Here is an 18,445-nt window from a genome sequence, read left to right as displayed (position 1 = left end):
GTGTCAAGGCCACTGGACCTTCTGAGGCTTCCCCTCCATTCATCTCTAAGTTAACGGGGTCCCTTTTCTACAGTTTGCAACCTTTCCCTCTATTCCTGCTCTCTCCCCTAACCTCAGTCTGTTACTTTTGAGTAATCATCCTTAGGGAATTTCTCATTACCTCAAGTATTAAATTTCAGATTAAGTACTTCCAACATTACTGGCTGTTCAATAAATATTTACTGAGGGACTTCAAGATGCCCAAACCTCTGCTTAGCCCATTCGAGAAGGATGCAACAACCCTTTGGTCCAGGTGAAGAGGAGCCACACAGGCATGGGTAGCTGAGGTATGTCATCTCTAGGAAATCTGTGTGCCCCAACACTGCCATCTACGGAGTCCCCCCCTAGAAATTCTTGCGTATTTCATTTAGGAATGAAGTGTTTGCAGTAAAAGAAGACCAGCGGCCAGAGAATGAGTGGCCACAGTACCCCCTTGCCTTTACTCTTCTGGGGAGCCCCTGTGCTTTGCTCCTAAAGGGACTGAAATCACTGTAAAATTAAGTGATGATATATACATAAGAAAGTGAAATCACATACATGGATAAAACTATTATTCAGTCTTCCATCAAGATGCATTTCTCCTGGGCACATTGTACAAAGAAATAATTTTTACTAAAATTACAACAAATTTACAATTTAATTGAAACTAAAAGGGAAATTCACTTAAACAGAAGTACTGTTCTGAATTGAGCCCTGATAAAATAATTAAATGAAAATATTAACTGATAGATTATTAATCACATAAATGAATAAAGGGAACTTGGGTCTGCAAGTTCATTTTTACCTTTACCTGGTATTCCTCTAATATTCGTGAATGCATCCGAAGAGTCTTAATAATTTCACTGCACCAACTCCCCTTCCTCCATTTCAAACAATGACTTTAAAAACTAACCTTTTGATAATTGTAAATTAGAGCCCAAAGTGAAGCCGCTCCAATCCTCTGGGCATTTTGATTCTCACTTTCTAAACAGGTAGCCAAAAGAGTAACAATTTTTTCTACAAATAAGCAAATTATAAAAGTTCAGTTCCACACACTTCACTGTATCTTATCTATGACAATAAACAGAATAACTATCCATTAGAATAAAAACACAAGTTGCTATCCTCAAATAACATCTTTTATAACTTGAGGTATGTGAAGGGGTATCTCAGAACAAACTTTTCACACCAGGTACAGATGATCTAGATGTCAGTGCTCTCTAAATTTTCTGGTCCAAGTTCAACACAAGCTTATGCACTGAAGGACAATAATGCAAAAGTAAGTATATTATGAATTATACTAAATTATTCTGTTATAGCTCCCATTTTCACATGTACAAAAATAGATTATCTGTCATAAAAGCATAATCACCACTACACAAATATACTATAGAATGGGAATTTTGAATTTTACATCACAAGAAAATTTGACTTGATGGCATTTCAATATATAAAAAATGTTCCTTTTTACAAAGCTATCAGAGGAGAGAATCAAGACTTACTAATTATGTATACGAGTCTGATCATTTTAAGTGAAGATTCAGAGGCATCTACTTCCAAGGCAATTGTCAAGATGTTTCAAACAAAATTTAAACTTACTTTTATTATTTTCATATACCATTAAATTTCATTATTTTTCTCAGTTATATGATTTTTAAAACATTGTGTTTTTAAAGGTGAAACATTTGTTTCAGCAAACTATTTACACGTTAACCACCCAGCAGATCTAACTAAACTAGTACTGTTCTAGGAAAGATTGACCCCTGAGAACCAGACCCTCAACTGGCCTTGATAGTAAAAAGAGTGATTAATTTTGGCCACCTGCATGGTCTTAAATATCCAGTGGGAAAGTATAACAAATGTAAACTCATTGATAATGATATAAATAAACAATGGGTCATGCTTTACATCTGGGCTACTGATGTGGTAGGTGGGGGATAATCACAGCAACTCCAGATGCAACCAAATTAAAGGACTCACATGCTTTTCCTAACTAGGAACATCCTACCATTTATATATTTTTGATAATCTTGCTAGTTTCTCCTTTACAAGATCCATAAGAATATACTAAGACCATACCAAACACCACCATCCCCTTGGCCAACAGTACTAAAACTGGACTTCTAGATCTTCACCATAGAAATGGATTAAATATATTACAATCTTAATAGTGACACTATTAATGTCTGGACTTTGTGTATGCAACTGCTGTCTTAATTTTATCTACTCTCAGGTAAGCTGATCCACGCTCATATGGTTCTGCAACACTCTCACTTCATCTACCTAGATCCCATGATTACCCACAAATGCCTGAAGGTCAGCAAGAATGGATACTCTATGCTTTCAATGGCAACTGGAAGCAGTTAGATTGACTTGTTGTCCATCTCTTAAATGATTTTAAGGTGGTGTCTCTTGAGGAGAGCACATAAGACAGCTAGAAGATATCAGCAGGCTTGGAGACCACTGAGGAAGGACTCCTCCCTCAAAGCTTCCCTTCCTCCAAATTTTCTGATAGCAGAAACTGCCCCAAGATCTCTCAGATGAGGACATTGACCTTGCCCAGCAGGAAGAGCTACAAGTACAAGAACTGCTGAACCTTCTTCTCTACCTACCTTTAAAAAAGTTCTTCCATCTTGATTACAATTTGTGAAGTCACAGTAGTGAGCATTCCAGAACTAAACCCTAAATTCCTGCCAGACATACTACTGCAGATCCTGGATAATGGCTGCCGTAGGAGATGTTTATTGGCCACAAACACTGTCTCACTCACTACTCACCATTCTTTGTTTACTAAAAGCAAAGGGCAATCTCAGGCCCCCAAAGGAATCTTTTCTACTTCTTTCCTGTCTCCTCCCCCTTCTCCCTTTAACTACCCCAGCTTGTAAGCAGGCAGACTTTAATTCTTAAAGAGACTCCTCTGCAGGTTTTCTCCCAAATAAAAGTCTGCCCTGTCTTAAAGGTGTGTGTGGGGGGGGGGGGGCAGGGGAGGTGGAGGTGGGGGGTGGTGTCTCCTGTCTCTTTAATGTATTCAAATTGCTCTGCCACTATGTTATAGGGACTCAATAAATACTACCTGAATGAAAGTTCAACATCGTAACATTTTGTTTAAATTATGTTGTGATTTGACTAAAAAATGTGCCCCACAGACTCAGTTGTGCTACTGTTGGGGAAGGCTGTAGAAACTCCAGGAGGTGGAGCCCTAGGAGCTGCTATAGGAAGTATGCTAATGGAGGTAGGCTTGGAAGTTTTAAAGCTTAGCCCTACTTCCTGTCTCTACTTCCTATGTGGAAATAAAACATGACCACTATGGTTCCTGACTGTCAGGAGGGGCTGACATGTCATGTGTTCCCTACCATGATGGACTCTGTCCCTTGGGCTCTCATGCCTTCCCTACCATGATGGACTCTGTCCCTTCGGCTCTCATGCCTTCCCTAGATAAGAGTATATCCCTCCAGAACTGTAAGCCAAAATAAACCCTTTCTTCCCTAACTTGGTTTTTGTCAGGATATTTTATCACAACAATAAAAAAGTAACTAATCCAAGTGATATTTTTGGAAGGAATTCAAACTCTTTTGTAAGAAAAAGAAAAAAAAATGTCCCACGAAGTTTAAACAAATTTGTGTGGTAGAATGACAAGGTGGTAGGCAGGTAAGGAACAGTCATGTTCTACCCACACAGCCCCCTCCTGCCTGAATACCTCATGTGCATTACCCAGCTCCCCATGGCTTTCCTATAAAATAGCCTATCCAAAATTAGTCTATATAAATAGCTATCAAATGTAATTTGGCATATGGATTGTGGGTGGCTACATAAAATATGAGGGTAATTTCATTTTGTTCCAACTGAGAATCATCGAGTAATTTTATATGCCAAAACATTCAGATAATATAATCCTTATGATTTAACTAAGTTTATATCATAACTTCTTTAACAAGTAACTTTCACTTATCATTTTTAATAAACCACATTTACAGGCTAATTAATACATTAGTCCTCTGTTAAAGTAAGTGAATAAAAAATTTAAAGACAATACTTTATCATTAAATATAACATGCATACAAAAAAGCACATAAAACATTTTAAATTCAAGAAGTTGGTGTGAATTCTAATTAAAACATAAGAACAGATAATAAGAAACTATAAATGATTATAAACCTAATTTTAAATATCTTAAGTGATTTAAGAATAATAAATGAATCAGCAAGAGTGAGATATAAATACCAAGAATTCAAGAAATGTGTTAATCAAGGTTGGTTTAGTGAGAAAGCTGAAAGACACATCAGTCAAATGAACATGTCCTACACAGAACATGAAACACACTCGGCACACTACTATCAGGTTCAGATTTACCGGGCAGAGATTAGATTACAATTCCATTTGTCAACTCATGACTGAATAACAATTACAAATTAACTGTGGATATAAAAGTTTAAGAAAAGAAATCAAGGGAAATTTTCTAAGAAGCAATTAGTCACAACTTGGATAAATGATTTGTGCCTCAGTCAACACACATCAGAGAAGCTTCTTCTTAATGTGACTGTGAGGTTGCTCTATATTGCTTTATTATGTTGCTTGCAAGAACCTGTGACTAGATAGGTCATAGATCCTAGGAGAGAACCTACTACTAAATATTCTGCTAAACCAGTGGTTCTCAACCTTCCTAGTGCTGCAACCTTTTAAATATAGTTCATGTTGTGGTGACCCCCCAACATGAATTGTAATGTAAATATCTGATATGCAGATTATCTGATCTGTGACCCCCAAAGTGGTCACAACCCAAAGGTTGAGAACCACTGTGCTAAATGGATATAATATTAAATCAACTTCTAAGAAGTTCTCATTGCACTCATATATTAATATATATTAATGCATTTCTCAAACCTTACCAGAGAAGTTTCTGTTTGCACTGGATGGTGATAAACACAACCAACAAGCATCAAGATATAGAAAATAAGAATGAAATACTCAGCCCTAAATGGAAGATCTTTACTATATCCTTTTCCCAAGGCTCAAGGATCATTCAGGAAGAAGGGGTAAAAAGTTTGTGAAAGTCAGAGGTGATGGATGACCCTAAAGAAACTGTTTTTCAGACACAACAGGGCAAGTAGATATACACACTCAGAACAGTTGTCACAGTATGCACAAGATCTGTACAAGCACAAACCAGACTGACCCCTAGCATGGACAGAAGAGGTGGGCATGGAGTCCAACTCCTATCCAAGAAGGTAGTGGCACCAATAGCTGCTATAAGTGGGGATCAATTTTCCTTAAGAGTGTAGTCCCTGGTGGGTGGTGTGTAACCACATCATCCTAATGGATGCAATGGAGCCAAACTCAGAACATTCCTACTACAATCAGGGACATGACAAGGATTTCCATTCTACTCCATCATGTTCAGCATACAACTGAAAGTCTTAGCTGTCACAATAAGACAAATGAAGGAGATAAAGAGCAGACAAATAGGAAAGGAACTACACTCAAATGAAGGCCACACATCTGAGAATATCTGAATAGCACAGATTGGATTCAAGGGTTTGGGGGTATGGCCAACTTGTGTGGGTAAGGCAGAAGAGGTGATCTGGGAGGAGTCTGAGGGTGGAAGGTATGATCAAAACACATTGTATAAAATTCTCAAAAAAATAGAAAAAGAAATGAAGAAAACAGAAAAGCATAGGGTTGAGCCACAGAAACTAAAGATGAAATTCAGCTTGATACAGTTCATACTTTCCTTGTTAAGAGAGCCAGCCCATAATGTCTCTCTTGGTTGTCAACTTAAGATGTATGGGAAGAAGGAACCTCAATTAAGGAACTGCCTGTCAGGCTGGCCAGTGGTCTTTCATGTGTGTGGGGTGGAGAAGGTCAAGGCATTTTCTTAATTACTAATTAATGGAGGTTGGTCTATCCTATGTGGACCAAGCTACCCTTGGCACATGGTCCTGGGTTGTATGAGGAAGCTAGTTGAGCAAAAGCAGGGAGCAAGCAGGTAAGTAGAATTCTTCTGTGGTTTTTGCTTCAAGTTCCTGCCTCGTAGTCCCTGACTTGGCTTTTCTTTCTTTCTTTTTTTTTTTTAAATTATAACTTTTATTGATTCTTTATGGATTTCATATCATGCATTCAGATCTAACTTATCTCCCTGTCTCCTTGCATTTGCCCTCTGTGCTTGCAGCTTCCCCCTACCCAAATCAAAACCAAATTTAAAAGAAAAACAAAAATCCAAACAAAACCAAGAGGCAAACCAAAATCCAAACAAACAAAGAAGAATCTAGCCATGGAAGCTGTAATGTGGCCCATGAGTCACACAGCTTATAACCTTTAGTCTGTTCATCTTTTCTTGGAAGTGTTCATTGCCACTAGTCATTGGTCTGACTTGATGCCTATGGTTTGTGCTATACCACCATGTAGTCTTGGCTTCTCTTGATGGCTTTAAGATTGAAATAAACCCTTTCTTCCCCTGCTCAAAAAAGAAATAACCATTATCCCCCTTTAAACATTTCATCTTCCATTCTCTTTTTCCTCTTCATTTATAATTTTATTAAAACATTTTAGATTGTCTCAGGGTATTTGTCATATAACTTAACTTTTATGTTTTTAATTCTTTCTCATCTCTGCTGCATTCTGAATAATATTTTGCTAAGCTATTTTCTTGTTCCTAAATTATCTCTTTTGCTGCATCTAAATTGTATATTGTTAGTAACAGATATCCATATTAACTTAAATTTAGGCTATTAATGTTCTAAAGTAACACTGTCCAGTAGAACATCCTGAAATGACAGAAATACTTATAATTATTTGTAATATAGATAGAGAAGTTGATATCTTTTCCTCTGCTGATTCTTATTCAGATTGCTAAATTTCCCAATGTACTTGATTAACTGTTCTTGTTAGTGCCCTGAAAAGTTATTTCTGGCAGTTCTCTGAGGTCTAGCATGAACTTGTCCTTTATCCAGCAGAGGAATTTTGCTTGCCAAGACTCATGATCACTATTAACCAATCAGGGATCACATCAAGAACATGTACCTCTGAATGAAAAGACTGGGAAGGACAATGTGTTCATTATGCATCCTACAAGAATGAGTCTTTGAAGCTACAGCTTCATGTACTAAGGAGAGTCTCACCTGAAAGTTATTTCTCCTTTCTTCTCTTTGATGTTCTAGACAAAAGCTAAGCAATAATACTGGCAAATTTACTTCAAGCAAAAGAGCTGTCCACTTGGACACAAGCTGTCAATCAAAATTGGCATGTAAGTTTCCCACTATTTTTCCCGTACCTTAGGACAATTTGATGTGAATTTGTATGGCACTTATTCAGTGTGTTGTTACAAAAGATACTCACTCTGAACATTACTAGAAACTGGGAAAACTGTGGATGTTTTTAGCATCCAGGTCAAGCCCAATGCACAATTAATCCTAACTATTTACACCACGTGTCTGGTGCAGCCTGCCTTAGTCAGTTCTGTAACTTAACTGACTCTCCCAAAGCCTACTGTCTGGCTCACCATGTGGAAGGCCTGTGACAGGTCCTCACAGCTCCACACAGAGCCTATACAGCTGCCTCTTACCTAGAAAGCCCACTGAGGTCAAGTGCGAGAGAGTAGGAAAAATAATTTCTTGCCAACTGTGTCCATCTGGTTAATACTGACGGGGGAGAGAAAACACTGCTGATTATAGGAAAATCCATAACATAAATCCAGAGATGTAGAAGTGTAAAGTGTAGACTTCCTCAACTCCCCCCAAAGTCTTTCCTTTTCCTGACTCAACAGTAAGGCTGTAATAAGCAGGGGGACAAAAAACACTTACTCTGAGAATGGGGAATAAACAAACCAGATGCTATGGAGCTGCTCCCATGAATCAGGACTGTTAGCAGATGATCTGTATTCATCTTAGCACCTGAAGTGGGGCTTATCATTATCCTTATTTATAGATGTGAGGACCAAAACCGATGCAGTGGAAGAGGACTGAAAGATAACCAGTGTTGCACATCTCCCAGGGGTGGAAAGCACTGTCAGCAGAAGAGTGCTGGAAGACTGGATGCAAATCCAGTCAATTTAGGTGAGTTTGAAGCTGGCTGAACTTGAACCATTTTCTGTACAACATTTTCAACAATTCTATAACTGTTATAAAAAATAGAAGCACTAATATATGCACACAAAACATGAGCACAGAGTCATTTCTATTCACTTGGAAAACTTGGAGTGGTTAAGTCTCTGAGAAAAATTAGGTGTAAAACATAGAAGGAAAAGAAGGTTAATACCTTAAACTATCTACCATGTACAAGCTAGGCATAGAAACATCTCAGCATAATAAGCATAGAAAGCTAGGCACTTTCTATGTTTCTATAAACTCTTTCTTACTAAAACAAAGAAGGGAGTATTGTGTGGATGGAGAGGAGCATTCAGGACCAGAGGATGGGCAGCTAAAGGTTCTCCTCCCCTCATCACAACAGGGTGTCTCCTATAAAATTCCATATGAAATTCACACCCACCTACTTGTTAATTGTGGTTTCAGAAACAGATTCCCCCAATTCCTTTCTTGTTTCTTTCCCGCCTGGACTCCTTTTAAATTGCCTCCGGTTACACTACATCTCAGAGAATGATTTCCCTATCTGGTTTTGGTTTTCAAGTTTGCCTGTCAGGATTTCTCTCACTCAATTACTAAATGCTTAAGGAGTGCTTACTGGTGACAGGCAGAACTATGGGTGATAGATACACACATATAATGTCTCAGTATAAAGGGCACAGAAATAAAGAGTCACACATATAAAATTCATAGTATATCAGAGAGTGACCATGCTATGGAAAAAGGTGAAGGTCAGGAGTTACAACCAGGACAGCTGTTCTACAAAGTTTTCATTTGCTCAAAGACAGATAAGAAATGAAGGGGAACAAGAATAATAGCAGATCAAGAAGGGAGAGAGAGAAGGAGAGCGTGAGATTGGGACTAGCCCTGACCACTGCTGCTCTCTCCCCTGCACCTAACTGGTCCCCTGGAATGACAATTGTTGATCAACATGCAGAAGCTAGACCCATTCTTGAATACCTACTCCTGCCCCCAGCTCCTGCCTCCCACAGGGCTTTAAGCACAGCAGGTGTTTAAGAAATAGCTTGGAAATTATAGAGCTACTTTGTGTTTTAATCTGAGCAGAATGGTCTAAACATGTGTGAAATGATGTGGCTACTTACCATTAGCCAGGATTTTAGGCTTATTAGCAGGACTGAAGCAAATGTTATGAAAAATCAGCAGAGGTATGTAAGGGCTGCTCTTGTGCTTGTATTTGCTCATCTCTGTGAGTAAGTCTAAGCAGCCATCCAGCCTCAGGATCATTTGCTGTCCATCTTCTCCAAATGATATATTCAGGAGTAACTTCAACCACAGAATGGCCAGATTGCTGAGATGTTTATTTCCACCTTTAGGCAATGTGAGGGACAGGAAGTGCTGTAGGAAGTTGCTCTGTGGGTAAAGATAGAATATTATTTTGTTTTCAGGTCTTTTTCATTATTTTCCTAGTCCCTTGGTGACCAATTAACTAGCACTTTGATATCCTTTTCCCTAGTTTTAATTTCTCATTCTTCCAAACGCTTCAACTATACAATTTCCAAGTATAAATGTAAAGGCAAGGACAAAATAGTGTTTAAATTTTAATTCCTGCTATTTTTCCTGATAATGGATGAAATAACTATAGTCAACTCTATTATGGTTGATAATTCAGAGTTGGCCTCCTGAGTTCCCTTTCTTACTGGCCTTCTGGCAATTTTGCTACTCATTAAAAATATCCTGTAGGAGGAAAGGAAACAAACCCAAATCCAGCCTGCACAGGAGTTAGCAACTCTAGCAGGAGTGAAGGTGTTCAAACCATTATAGTTACAGGTGTTTTCTCCTTAAATTTATGAACATGTATATACCTCTCATTTTGAAGAAGGTAATCTCATACATCTGCCTCAAGATGTGTATATCACTTGCAAAAGAACTGATAAATAGGTAGATATGAAATGTGTACATTTATATGAAAATATGTATAAAGAAATATATTCAAATATGTAGATACAACATGACATACATGGCATATATGTCTATAAATATGCACATGCACACATATGAACAAATGGTAGCAATATCAGCATGTACATGAAGAAATTATTGAGCTGTATGTTAGTAAATAAACAGAACTGTCTGAATGAGGGTGAGGAAGATCACTGATTATAGTGTTTGCCAAGTTACATGGTGTGAATGCTCCCCTCAAGAAGCATTTCAAGATAATATTACAACAGACTTGAGAAATTTCTGAAAAATGTAATGACACTCATGAGCCAGAGTAAGCTGAGTGCAAAACATTATTGAAACTATTTCCATAGTAAGACCAATCAATCCATTTCCTTAGTAAGAGAGCCATTTCAAGTTATTTGGTGATTATATTTAAACTATCTTTCAAGGGTTCAGAGACATAAAACAGTAGAGGGGGATACTCAACTCCTATGTCTTACCTCTAAGCAGGGGAGGAAAAAACAAAAAACACTCAAATCACTGTCATTAGTAAGTAACATATCTGATAACATTCAAATTTTAAAAGATATTCACAAGTAGGGATTCTGTTCATTTATAACCATAATGATGCTCTGCTCCCTGTCCACGTGGACTAGAGTTTGTTTCACCCATTCCCTTCCTTTATACACTCAGAATTAGTGATAAGTGAAGGTTTAGAATTGCACATCCAGAGACCTCACAAAATGACACTTCATGCCATAAAGAAGTAAAATGTAACTGGGGCAAAGGGGCTTTGACGTCATACAGCTTTCTGTCACCGTCATATGAACAAGAACTGTTACTGTTTGACTGGTCTGCGTACAGACTGGACCTATTATTTGTATGATACCAGTGTTTTTTCTAAACATCATTTTTGAGGTAAACACAATGTAAGGCGATGAAGATAACTAGAAGGACACGGCATCATCAGGGTTACTGCTGCTTCAGTCTAAGGCCTCCAAACCGGCTTAAATGATAGCTTCTTAACTCTTACCAATCTTAAAAAAAAAAAAAAAAGTGTCTTGAAATCATAATAGAATAGTCCCAGAAACTGACTTCTAAAATTTGATTGACAGGATTATTTTGCCAAATAACTCTTTAATGACATATAGGAGCAGCTAAGTGCTTACCTTCTGAATTACTCCCTTGCAGTCATGAGATAAGGCCAGGTTTGAAAGAAACATAAAAACCATCTGCTGAATGGTGGTGTTCTCTGCAGGCATCTGAGAAGCAAGCTTCAGGATACACAGCATCAGGGAGTTGCTGGGGGGGCCTCTGTGGGCAGTTTGCACATACTGTCCAGAATTTGACCAACAAAGAGAACTGCAGCCTTCAAAAGAAAAAGCCTGTCACAGAGTTGCCTCTGTTCCACTTCTTGGTTTTTAAAAACACAAACTGGTAAGCATATATGTCTGTCAGAATGACTTGGTCATCCACCCATGAACTGCAAATAGGCACCGGGGAAGCCTAATGTGGATATGTACACTCACCCCAACAGACTGACGGTCCCCACTCAGGGCCTAATTAAATTAGTATAATGGGGTTTTTAATAGTCATAAAACAAGCATCTAAATAAACCCTCATGTGAAAGAACAGAATTTTAACAATGAGAGGTAATTGAGATAGCTCAAACACTATCTTCCATAGTACCCAGGTAAAGATAAAGAACCCAGAAAAGTCTCTTCATGGGTTGTTCAAGGTCAAAGAGTTCATAGGCAGCAGAAGCAAGCAGTGTTATCTGTGGCTCCCCAGAGTTCAGGGCTCTCTGAGTAAATTAAGTAACCATGAGACTTATTGGGGGATTAAAAAACCATGAAAGAGTTAGAAATACATTTTGGTAAGTGCTTTGTAATCTGAACCCAAAGCAAAATTACATGCAGGTAGAACAGCTTATAAAGTTACATTGGAATTGAACAGTCTGTGAAATAAACTCACACATGACAAGTACACACAAATACAAAAATCTTCCCTGTATTCCTAACTTTATAGCTATATTCAAATACCAATGTTTCTATTAAATGATGCATTTTTGCTTAGAAACACATCAAATAGAAAAGTAAGATTTCTGCTTAGGTTAGTGGTACCCTAACCACTTCTAATATTCTATAAAGTTTAAGGATGCATATAGCACAAATTAGTTAAAATTTTTATGTATTTTTGCTTCACACTTAGCAACTCACTTTTTATACCACCCACATTCCTAGGTTATGCTGAGCTGGCCACACTAAAGGGGAGGTAGAGATAGAAGATACATTGAGAAGAGATTGTTCAAGCAGAAGAAAGGGACAGAGAAAGCAGCAGTAGAAGGGAAAGAGGACGTTCCGATTTACAATCAGACATGGGATCCCGTGCAGTTCACGAGCTTCACTCTGTTATATGCAGACAGCCTAAGGTACTAGACTATTCAAGAAAAATGTTGTCATGTGTGTAGCAGTGACAAGATGGGCTCATAGCTGACTTTATTTCCCACCCCTTCCCTGTACACACTTTGGTATGTGGACATCTCTGTTGCTGAGCTACTGAATGTTGCCAGAAGAAATCATACATACTTGCTGACCAGTGAAACCTCCTATGTCTGACCATATGGGTACTACACACACCCAACACACTTACTTTGCCTCCTTTCTGAAAACTAACTTCATGCCTCTTCTCTTCCTAGAACGGTCTACCCTTCTGTTCCCCTCACAGTCTAATACTTAATAGTCTGCCAATAAAATACTGACAAATGAATGAACAAAGGGAGTCTCAGTGACACCAACTTCCACAAAACCAACAGTAGCTTGAACTAACTTCCATCATCCCTGTCTCCTGTTCGGGAATCTATAACAGCTCTAATCTTCACCTATCTTCTTCATAAAGTTTCACCCTTTAGATGTTCTCACTGGATAGAGTTTCCCACAACCATATAATCAGGCCAATCTACTTACTGAACTATCCAATGACTCTCCTGGGTTAACAAACATATTCTTAAATTGCTCTGGAGTCAGAAGACCCATAAGAAATTTTGCCTTTAACTAATATACACTTATAAGGAGAAATACATCAACATATATATTTTTCCAGTCCAGCTTAATAACATCATATGAAACTAGTAGTTTAATTTATTATAGAAAACAACACTGGATTCCAGTTACCAGTTGGAAAATTAGCAGTATAGACACAAAGCAACTGCAAGGCAATTTGCATCAATGAATCCTCCATCAAAAGCCAAGGCCAAAGAGAGTGCAGAACGGGCACAAGACGTGCTTCAAGAGCAGCCACCTGTTTGGGGAAGGAAATAAGAACAGCCATCAGTCTGGACATATGAAATGCAAAATTAGGTTAAAATACCCCAAAAGTTGTTAGTTATATAAGGCAATAGTTTAATTCATCTTCGCTGCATAGAAGGAATATCCTTCCCTCAGTCAGCAGTGTTCCCCTTGGGCAGCCCTGATCAGGAGCCTGCCTAGTCTCAGGAAGGGTGACTAGGATATATTAGTGAGAGAAGAACTGTAGAAAACAGTTTCCATAAATGTAAGGTATGCAGGAAAGTGATTATTTCTCACTAAAAAATAAACTCTTGAAAAGGCTCAGACATGGTCTAGAGATAGAGATTTGTAGTCAAGAAAATACTTCTGCTTTTTTCTTCTCTTAATGCAGTATATATGAGGAGAGACAATTTTCTGAAAATAGCTCTTGACCCCAAAGGGGTTGAACTTGGCCCAGACCTCCAGACCAAGTTAATAATAATATGCCTTGAAATTACTTAAGACTATGTGTGGTGATATTTTATTTGTGCACCCCAATAAAACTTATCTGGGGATCAGAGGAAAAAGCCAGCCAGCCACTATATTAAATAGAGGTCAGGCAGTGGCAGCACACGCCTTTAATCCTAGCATTCAGGAGGCAGAAATTCATCCAGATCTCTGTGAGTTCAAGGCCACACTGGGAACAGAGCCAGGCATGGTGGCACACGCCTTTAATCCCAGCAGTAGTTAATCATAGAGGTCTGGAGGTCTGTACAGACAGACAGGAAGTGATAGAGCTAGGCAGATAGAGGAAGTAAGATGGCAGAACACAGAAAGGTATATAGGCATGAGTGTACAGGAAGTAGTTCTCTCTGGAGGCTGAGGAGTTGGTAAGGTGAGGTTGGCTGTAGCTTGTTATATTCCTCTGATCTCTCAGTTTAAAACTTAAAAATTGAAGCACAGGCAATAAAGGAGAAACAAATCAAGGAATGCTGGAAATGGAAAATCTGAGTAAACAAACAGGAACTACATATGCAAGCATAACCAACGGAATACAAAAGATGGAAGAGAGAATCTCTAGCATTGAAGATACGATAGAGGAAATAGATTCATTAGTCAAAGAAAACATCAACAAAGTCATAACATGAAACATCAAGGAAATCTGGAACACCATGAAAACATCAAACCTAAGAATAATAGGGATAGGAGAAGAATATCAGCTCAAAGGCACAGAAAATATATTCAACAAAATCATAGAAGAAAACTTTCCTACCCTAAAGAAAGAGATATCTATCAAGATATAAGAAGCTTACAGAACACCAAATAGACTGGACCCCCCCCCCAACAAAAGTCCCCTTGTCACATAATAATCAAACCACTGAACATACAGAATAAAGACAGAATATTAAGAACAGCAAAGGAAAAAGGCCAAGTGACATGTAAAGACAAAACCATCAGAATAACACTCAACTTCTCAATGGAGACTCTGAAAGCCAGAAAGTCCTGGACAGACATTATACAGATACTAAGAGACAACCAATGCCAGCCTAGACTGCTATACCCAACAAAACTCTCAATCACCATACACGAAGTAAACAAGATATTCCATAAAAAACCAGATTTAAACAATATCTATCAAATGGACTTAAGAAGCAAGCTGGTGTAATTATCTTAATATCTAACAAAATAGACTTCAAACTAAAATTAATCAAAAGAGATCAAGAAGGACATTACATATTCATCAGAAGGAAAAATCTATCAAGATGACAATCTCAATTCTGAACATTTATGCCCCAAATACAAGGGCACCCACATATGTAAAAGAAATATTATTAAAGCTTAAATCACACCTCAAACCCCAAACACTAATAGTGGGAGATTTCAATACCCCATTCTCACCAATAGACAGGTCTGCCAGACTGAAAATTAACAGAGAAATAAGGGAACTAACAGATGTTATGATTCAAATGGACTTAATAGACATCTACAGAGCATTCATCACAAATACAAAATAATATACTTTCTTCTTAGCACCCCAAGAAACCTTCTCTAAAATTGACCATATACTCGGTCACATAGCAAATCTCAACAGATACAAAAATAACCTCCTGTATTTTATCGGATCACCACGGCTTAAAGTTAGAATTCAACAGCAATACAAATTACAGAAAGCCTACAAAATCATGGAATAATGCCCATATGAATCACCAATGGGTCAAGGAAAAAAGAAAGAAAGAAATTAAAAGACTTCCTAGAATTCAATGAAAATGAAGGCACAACATACACAAACTCAAACTTATGGAATACTACAAAAGCAGTGCTAAGAGGAAAGTTCACAGGACTAAATTCCTACATAAGTTGGTGAAATCTCAAAGTATCGACTTATCAGCACACCTGAAACCTCTAGAATAAAAAGAACCAAACTCATCCAGGAGGAATAGATACCAAGAAATCAAATTGAGGGCTGAAATCAATAAACTAGAAACAAAGAGAACAATACAAAAAATCAAGGAAACAAAGAGTTGGTTTTTTGAGCAAATTAACAAGATAGACAAGCCCTTATTCAAACTAACCAAAAAGCATAGAGAGAATATCCAAATTAACAAAAATCAGAAACAAAAAAAGAGACATAACAATAGACAACAAAGAAATCCAGAGAATCATCAGGTCATACTTCAAAAACCTGTACTCCACAAATTTGGAAAATCTAAAAGAAATGGACAATTTTATGGATAGGTACCACATACCAAAATTAAATCAACACCAGATAAACAATTTAAATAGACCTATACCCCTGAGGAAATAGAAGCAGTCATTAAAGTTTCCCAACCAGAAAAAGCCCAGGGCCAGAATTCTACCAGAATTTTTAAAGAAGAGATAATACCAATACTTCTCAAATTGTTCCACACTGTAGAAACAGAAGGAACATTGCTAAATGCTTTTTATGAGGCTACAGTTACACTGATACCTAAACCACACAAAGATGCAACAAAGAAAGAGAATTATTGACCACTCTCCTTCATGAACATTGATGCAAAAAATACTCAATAAAATATTGGCAAACAAAATCCAAGAATACATTAAACAAAAAATCATCCACCATGATCAAGTAGGCTTCATCCAAGAGATGCAGGGATGGTTCAACATATGAAAATCTGTCAATGTAATCCATCATATAAATAAACTGAATGAAAAAAAAATGATCATCTCATTAGATGCTGAAAAAGCCTTTGACAAAATCTAACACCCCTTCATGATAAAGGTCCTGGAGAGATCAGGAATACAAGGAACATACCTAAACATCATAAAGGCAACTTACAGCAAGCCTATAGCAAACATCAAATTAAATGGAGAGAAACTCAACGTGATTCCACTAAAATCAGGAACAAGACAAGGCTGTCCACTCTCCCCATATCTATTCAATATAGTATTCAAAGTTCTAGCTAGAGCAATAAGACAACAAAAAGAGATCAAGGGGATACAAATTGGAAAGGAAGAAGTCAAACTTTCACTATTTGCAAATGATAGTCTACATAAGTGACCCCAAAAATTCAACCAGGGCACTCCTACAGCTAATAAACACTATCAGTAATGTGGTGGGATACAAGATTAACTAAAAAAAATAAATTAAAAAAAATCAGTAGCTCTCCTATACACAAATGATAAACAAGCTGAGAAAGAAATCAGAGAAACATCACCCTTTAGAATAGCCACATACAATATAAAATATTTTGGGGTAACTCTAACCAAATAAGTGAAAGACCTGTATGACAAGAACTTTAAGTCCTTGAAGAAAGAAACTGAAGAATATCAGAAAATGGAAAGATCTCCCATGCTCGTGGATAAGTAGAACCAACATAATAAAAATGGCAATCTTACCAAAAGCAATCTACAGATTCAATGTAATCCCCGTCAAAATCCCAACACAGTTCTTCACAGACCTTGAAAGAACAATATTCAACTTCATATGAAAAACAAAATACCCAGGATAGCCAAAACAATCCTGCACAATAAAATGACTTCCAGAGGCATCACTATCCTTGACTTCAAGATCTACTATAGAGTTATAGTAATAAAAACAGCTTGGTATTGGCATAAAACCAGACATGTGGAATTGAACTGAAGACCCTGAAGTTAATCCACACATATATGAATAACTGATTTTTGACATAGAAGCCAAAAACGGTACAATGGAAAAAAGAAATCATCTTCAACAAATGGTGCTGGCATAACTAGATGTTGACATGTAGAAGACTGCAAATAGATCCATATCTATCGCCATGTACAAAACTCAAGTCCCAGTGGATCAAAGACCTCAACATAAATCTAGTTACACTGAACCTGATAAAAGAGAAAGTAGAAAGTACTCGTGAACACATTGGCACAGGAAACAACTTCATATATATAAACAGGAGCACAGAAACTGAGAGCAACAATTAATAAATGGGACCTCCTGAAACTGAGAAGCTTCTGTAAGGCAAAGGACACAGTAAATAAGACAAAATGACAGCCTACAGAATGGGAAAAGATCTTCACCAACTCAACATGACAGAGGGCTGATCTCCAAAATATATAAAGAACTCAAGAAACTAACCATCAAAATACCAAACAATACAATTAAAAAATGGGCTACAGATCTAAACAGAGAATTCTCAACAGAAGAATCTCAAATGGCCAAAATACATTAAGGACTTTCTCAACATCTGTGGGCATCAGGGAAATGAAAATCAAAACCACTCTGAGATACCATCTTACACCTGTCAGCATGGCTAATTTCAAAAACACTGATGACAGCTTATGTTGGAGAGGATGTCGAGCAAGGGGAACATCCTCCACTGTTGGTGGGAGTGCAAACTTGTACAGTTACTTTGGATATCAGTATACTGACCTCTCAGAAAATTGGGAATCAATCTACCTCAAGACCCAATGATACCATTCTTGGGCATATACCCAAGGTATGCTCAATCATACCACAAGGCACCTACTCAACTATGTTCATAGCAGCATTATTTATAATTGCTAGAACCTGGAGACAACCTAGATGCCCCCTCAACAGAAGAATGGATAAGGAAAGTGTGGCACATTTATACAATGGCATATTACTCAGCTATAAAAAACAATGATATCATGAAATTTACAGGCAAATGAATGGAACTAGAAAGTATCACCCTGAGTGAGGTAACC

The 18,445-nt window shown here is 37.6% G+C and overlaps 1 protein-coding gene across 2 annotated transcripts in view; it reads right to left on the bottom strand.

Moving 5' to 3' along the window:
- Rttn (rotatin) overlaps positions 1-18,445 on the bottom strand; it is a 182,387-nt gene that overhangs the window by 1,029 nt on the left and 162,913 nt on the right. The window contains exons 44-47 of one of the 2 annotated variants that reach the window (XM_042263930.2): positions 13,169-13,295; positions 11,165-11,364; positions 9,197-9,464; positions 932-1,035 (exon numbers count right to left, since the gene is read on the bottom strand). In XM_042263930.2, coding sequence (XP_042119864.2) covers positions 932-1,035; positions 9,197-9,464; positions 11,165-11,364; positions 13,169-13,295 — 699 coding nt within the window. Of the gene's footprint in view, positions 1-931; positions 1,036-9,196; positions 9,465-11,164; positions 11,365-13,168; positions 13,296-18,445 lie in introns of those variants that run through there. The other variant, XR_013046217.1, reaches the window with a different exon arrangement.

This window comes from Peromyscus maniculatus, chromosome 19 (assembly GCF_049852395.1).
Source record: "Peromyscus maniculatus bairdii isolate BWxNUB_F1_BW_parent chromosome 19, HU_Pman_BW_mat_3.1, whole genome shotgun sequence".
In the NCBI taxonomy this organism is placed as follows: domain Eukaryota; kingdom Metazoa; phylum Chordata; class Mammalia; order Rodentia; family Cricetidae; genus Peromyscus; species Peromyscus maniculatus.
This window is presented reverse-complemented; position numbering and strand designations above follow the sequence as displayed.